We start from the raw sequence: 6,067 nt of genomic DNA, 5'->3' as shown, positions 1-6,067 counted from the left end.
CGTAAAAAATGTTATATATATTTTATTAATTTTCTACTAAATCATAAAAAATAATAAAAAAAAAAAAAATTAAATAAATAATCATTCTACACTTTTTAATTTTAAAGATATTATATTATTGTTAATTTATTCTTTAGTATTTGTGTTGCAGTATTAATAATCTATATCATGAAACAAAAAATTTACTTTCTCATTTTTATTAAAATTGCTATATTTATCCGTTCATTTTGGATATGCCATTTTTTCATAGATATTGTAAGAAAATATTGCTAATGTATATTTGTATTGTTCATACTATTTATTTTTTTATTTTTACTAATACTATTTTTCATCATCCGATTAATGAGTTTTTGAATGTAAATATATACACTGTTTTTTAGAATACGTTTAACAAATCCTTGGATGAAAATTACATCATTATTGGAAAATTAAAAGAAATATCCTATAGATTATTATCAAAATGTAAAAAAGATAGGGATTCAAGTATTGTAAATTTAATAGAAAAGATACCAAATAATATAGTTAATGAAAAAAAATGTATATCTAATTCTGCAAAAAGCTTTACAACAAAGAATAAACCATCAAACGTAAATTCGCTAAGGAGTTTAACATGTCAAAAACAAGATATTAAAAATAATTCTTATATACTTGAAAAAAAAAAATGTTCCTATATTGAAAAAAAAATATTCAAAGAACTAGATTTTGAAAATTTTCTTAAAAATAATAAAACAATTAGTAATAGAATGTACAAAAAAGCAATGCGTAAAAAATACGGATTACGAATTGCTACACCTGTATTATTTTTCTTGTTGCTGTTAATATTAATGATAGTGGATATATCATTAGGTTTATCAATTAAAAAGAGTTTGCTAATAGCCTTGGTTGAATGGGATCCCTTAGAAGTTTTGAAAGCAACATGGTTTTTGTCTATTTTTCAAAAGGTACAAAATTCAGATTGGTTCTGGAAGTCTCCATTTTGGGAAGTAGCTACGTCATCAACGGAAGTTGCTAAGAAAAATGGATTATTAGGGCGTTTAATTGGTGTTCCAATGTATTTTCTACCCTTTCTTATATTAGGTGTTACATTTATATTTGCGATTTTATATTACCACAAAAAAGTTAAAAAATATGAAAATATTAAATTTAAGAAAAGGTAAATGAATAATAACAAATTAATATAATTCTTTCTGTAAAGAATTTTTAGATATGAAATAATATTAGTACTATAGTTAGATATATATTTAATATACATACACATAATTAATTATATCTTATAAATGCACCAACATATATATAGATTTTTTTATATACAACATTAAGAATTTAGTTTTTTGTTGTTTTAAGATTTTAAAATTTTAAGGTTTTTTATTATTTATTATAATGTATTTTTTCAGCTAGAATAAATTATGTTTTCTTATATATATTTTCATATTTCTATAAATTTTGGTAAAAAATGTATTTATATGCTTTAGAGTAAACATATAATAGTACTATTTATTTGAAACTAGTGAATTGAGTTAATTTTTATTTAATATAAAAATGGTTTTTCCTCGTTTCTTATTTTGTCACTGTTTACTATGATTATTTTTTGAGTTTATTTAGAAAATGTATTATTAGTTTTATATTAGTTGTAATTATATCTGTTTCAGTATTTAAAGAAAAGGAGTTAATATATTTTGTTTCATTTAAATGTATATGTTTTATTCCTTTTTAAAATTTTTTTATTATTTATTCTATAAATTATGTGTTATGAGATATATTTTATAAAACATAATTATCCTAAAAACCTCCTGAATATACTTTTAATTTTTTTCTCATGATACAAGTTTGAATTTATAACTATATAATAAAAAATATATCCTCATTAAGTATTGATTATTTATAATTGCTTACTAACAAATGGATTATATATCATTACACTTAAACGAAGAGTCAATAGTATTCACTATTTTATAATTCAGCTTAATTAATGAAATAACAAAATTTAGGATACGTTAACTGTTTATATAGAAAAATGACAATTAAAAAATAAATAAACTATGTATTTTATTTATTTTTTACATTATTAAAATAATACTTTATAATAAGAGGTAAAAAAAAAAAAATAAATATCTTCCACTATAATATAATAATATATGAATCTCTTTTTATATATATTTCCTATTTTCATATGTATAAAAATATTAAGTAAAGAATTAATATTATTTTAATAATATATAAAAATATATATAGCTTATATTGATAATTCATAACTTCTTCAAATTAATAATAATATTTTGATAAATAAAAAAAAATTAAAATAAAAGAGCTCATTCTTTTAATATAATCTATAAATACATAATATTGTTTTTATTTGTTATATATACTTTAATGAAATATATTTAAAAAGTTGCGGTATTTTTTTTTTTCCATTATATGATTAAATAAATATTATGCATAAGTATCCCTATTCAAACTTTTTTTGAACAATTCCTATTTTTTAAATTTTGTTTCTCATACATTCAAGTATCAGTTATAATGCACCATTGATATATTATTTATTTATAATATTTTATCACACTTATAAAGTATTGTTTAGTCAACGAAATTACCCAGACACATTACTTGCTCTATATGAATATAGTTAGGATTTAGAGAAAATGAGACTAGAATATATGGATAATTTTTTATAGGTAGAATGAAAACATTTCTAATAAGAATATAATAATATATATATATATATATATATATATATTTTTCTAATGTTAAGTACTATCATATTTTATTAAAATACTATGTTTTATGAAAAATATATATAAATTCATCCATATGTGTGGAAAAATTCTACTGATATAATTTTTTTTTTTTTTAATACTTCTAAATATATATATTTAATTAAGAAAAAAGCAAATATTAATTTTTTATAGTTCAGCATAATGATTTGTTATTAAGAATAATGGAATAAATTAGGCTTAATTAAAAACTGTAGGAGAAAAATAAAAAATTATTTCCTATATACAATTAAAATATATATTTCCTCATATATTAGATCGTCAGCTACGAATTCAACCTTTTAAATTTACATTACTTATAAAATATTGTATGGGCTCAAGGTTTATCTAAATAATGTGTTATAACTATTATAACAAATAATGTTGTTTTTTTCATTCATTATTACTATTGTTATATTTTTAAAATAATCGATATTTTTTACGAAATATAAGAATTTCTACAAATATATAAAATTTATAGAATTGAAATTATTAATAGGATAATATTCTTAAAATTCTTTTTATTGCTTATATATGAATAGCAATATATTATATATACATTCTATATGGTATATAAATTCAATATTCCATATAAGTAACTAATATTTTTTCTTAATTTATTATGAAACTAGTGAAAAATTATTTTCTCGCCGTATCACAATTAATAGATAAATTACATATTTTGAATACTTATGAAATAATTGAAATTTTTTCATATCAGTAAATTTTTTTTTTTTTAAATATTATTATGATAAAAATTATATAATAAATTTTGAAAGATAGTTTTCTTTATAATTGTTGTAAATAACACTACAGTTATATATAATTAATTAAGCATCTAGGATGCAATAATAAAAAAAGAATTTTATATAAATATAGCAACTTAATTATTAGAAGTATATTTCATTATCTTTAATACTCTGCTTACTGGATATATAAGAATATTAAGTATTTATATCAGGGAACAAAAAATTAAGTAAATCATATTTACTAAAATTGCTGCACTTATCCTTTTAACAGGGATATTATATTTTAACAGTGATGTAGTGTGATAACATTATTCAAGGATATTTGTATTGTTCATATTATTAGTGTTTTATATTTATTAATATTGTTTCTTACCTTTAGAATTTTTATCCTATTAAATAACAAATATATACATTTCTTTTTTTTTTGAGTAATTTTAAGAAATCCTTGTATAAGAAGCACAATTTGAAGGTAACTTCAGATATAGGAACATATAAATTATTAGCAAATTTTAAACAAGATCAGAATTTATATATAGTAGGATTATAAGAAGATATACTATACAATAGAATGAATAAAAAAAGAGATAATTATAGTAATAAAAAACAGACCAAGGAAAAAATCGAACAATTAGTATAAGTTTATTAAATAAGGTTCAATATTATACAGAAGTTATAATTTATGATAATGCAATAGTTGATGGAAACATTTCCATTTTAAAGAATAATTGGTAAATGAAAATATTATGATGATTTTTTAGAAAAAATTAGGAAAATTAGATATGTTACTTTAAAAAAAATAAAATTTAGAAGTTATGGATTTGAAGTTTTTATATTTTTTCTTTATTTTTTTGTGGGTAATAGGTTTATATATACCATATGGATTGGAAAAATTTTTTATTATAACTAATTCACTGTTAAAATATTGTTTAGAAAACTTAAAGGAAAAAATAATATTTATAAAGAGTTTATAAGTACAGCGTTATTTTCTAATATTTTTTAAGTTAATTTTCATTATATTGACTCTCATACTTATAATAGCTATTCCGAATATCTTTAGAAATAATGAAAAATATTAAAAAATTAAACTGATGACTTCGTAAAACGTATAATTTTTAATATGTATTTTTATATGGTGAGTATATGTGAAGTAATATCATTAATATTTTTAGTGATATATTCTTAATAAACTCACTTATAACAGCTGTAACTTTATGAATGCATATGTGTTTACCAGGTCTTTTTATTATACAAGAGTATAAAATTATGTTTTCCACTTATTTTGAAATATGAACGTTCCAGTGTTTTCTAATTTGTATTTTAAATTATTATTTAAGCTTAGTCATGTATATTTGCAATAATATATATATTTCTGCATTAATAAATATATCTATGAATATATATATATGTAGTTTTAGAAGAACATAAAATATATTATTCATGTAATTTTCTTGAAATAAAATAATTAATATTTGAACTAAAAAGTGCTTCTTCCTATTTTAGGTCTCTATTAATTTAAAATTATTATTTGTTTACGTTATCAAGAAAATATTTTATTATTTTTAAATTAACAAAAAAAGTGTCTTTTTTTGTATTTAATGAAATTAATTGAGGGTATTATGTTTCACTTATATATATACAAATATATTTTTTTTTTTTTATATATGCTCGCAATATTTATTGTGAAACCTATTTAAAGGTTCTTTAGTTTTTTTCTGAATCGCATAAATATTATAATATTATAAATATATTGTAAAATAATATGCTATGTAATTATGGATTAAGTATAATTGTTTACTTACTTATGAGTTTTAAATCATTATAATTTAGATAGATGTTTATATCCAGTTACTATGTTTTTATTATTCGTAATTTTACTGTTATTTCAATTTTGTATAAACTACTTAAATGTAAATTATATCGAAAAATTATAAATATATATATAACACTTTATTTTTATTTCATATGTCATTAAATGATTAAATTAATGAATTAATTTAATCATATATTAATATATATTTATATAAATGTTTTTCTTTCTATTTCATACTTATAAAATTTCTAAAAAAATTATATCTCTATAAAAATAAATGCTATCATTAGACGTAATTAAAATAAATGCGTACTTTCTACAGTCCATCACTTTTAAGCATATATCTATTCTTACTTCTATTTTTCATGGTTTTTCATTAATATATAAAGTAGTGATTTATTAATTTATTAAGAATATACAAATATATATATAGTTTTTATTCACGACTATTTTTTCTATATTTATAATATATATTTTTCAAATAATATAAAAGTACAAAAAAGAACGAATTATTTTTTTTATATATAATTTATAGATACAAGTTTATAGTTCAGTGTTTAGGTTCAGATTATATCTAAGAATTATTTAACATTCATTAGTGTAATTTTTCTTTTTAGTATGCATTTTATGTAGAAATTATTATTTTTGATTTAAAATATGATTTTACAATAAATAATGGATACTTATTTTGACTATTATATCATAACAATTACGTGATTTTTGATTAAATTCGATATTATAAATATTTCATGAACACC

The 6,067-nt window shown here is 18.3% G+C and overlaps 1 protein-coding gene across 1 annotated transcript; it reads left to right on the top strand.

The window, feature by feature from the left end:
• Nucleotides 1-168: 168 nt before the first annotated feature.
• MKS88_000622 (uncharacterized protein) lies at nucleotides 169-1,157 on the top strand (the record flags this gene model as incomplete). Its single annotated transcript, XM_067217415.1, has 2 exons — nucleotides 169-255; nucleotides 381-1,157. 2 exons carry the CDS (start codon nucleotides 169-171, stop codon nucleotides 1,155-1,157), a joined length of 864 nt encoding a protein of 287 aa, XP_067075408.1.
• Nucleotides 1,158-6,067: the final 4,910 nt, after the last annotated feature.

Source organism: Plasmodium brasilianum, chromosome 2, assembly GCF_023973825.1.
Source record: "Plasmodium brasilianum strain Bolivian I chromosome 2, whole genome shotgun sequence".
Classification (NCBI taxonomy): Eukaryota; Apicomplexa; class Aconoidasida; order Haemosporida; family Plasmodiidae; genus Plasmodium; species Plasmodium brasilianum.
This window is presented reverse-complemented; position numbering and strand designations above follow the sequence as displayed.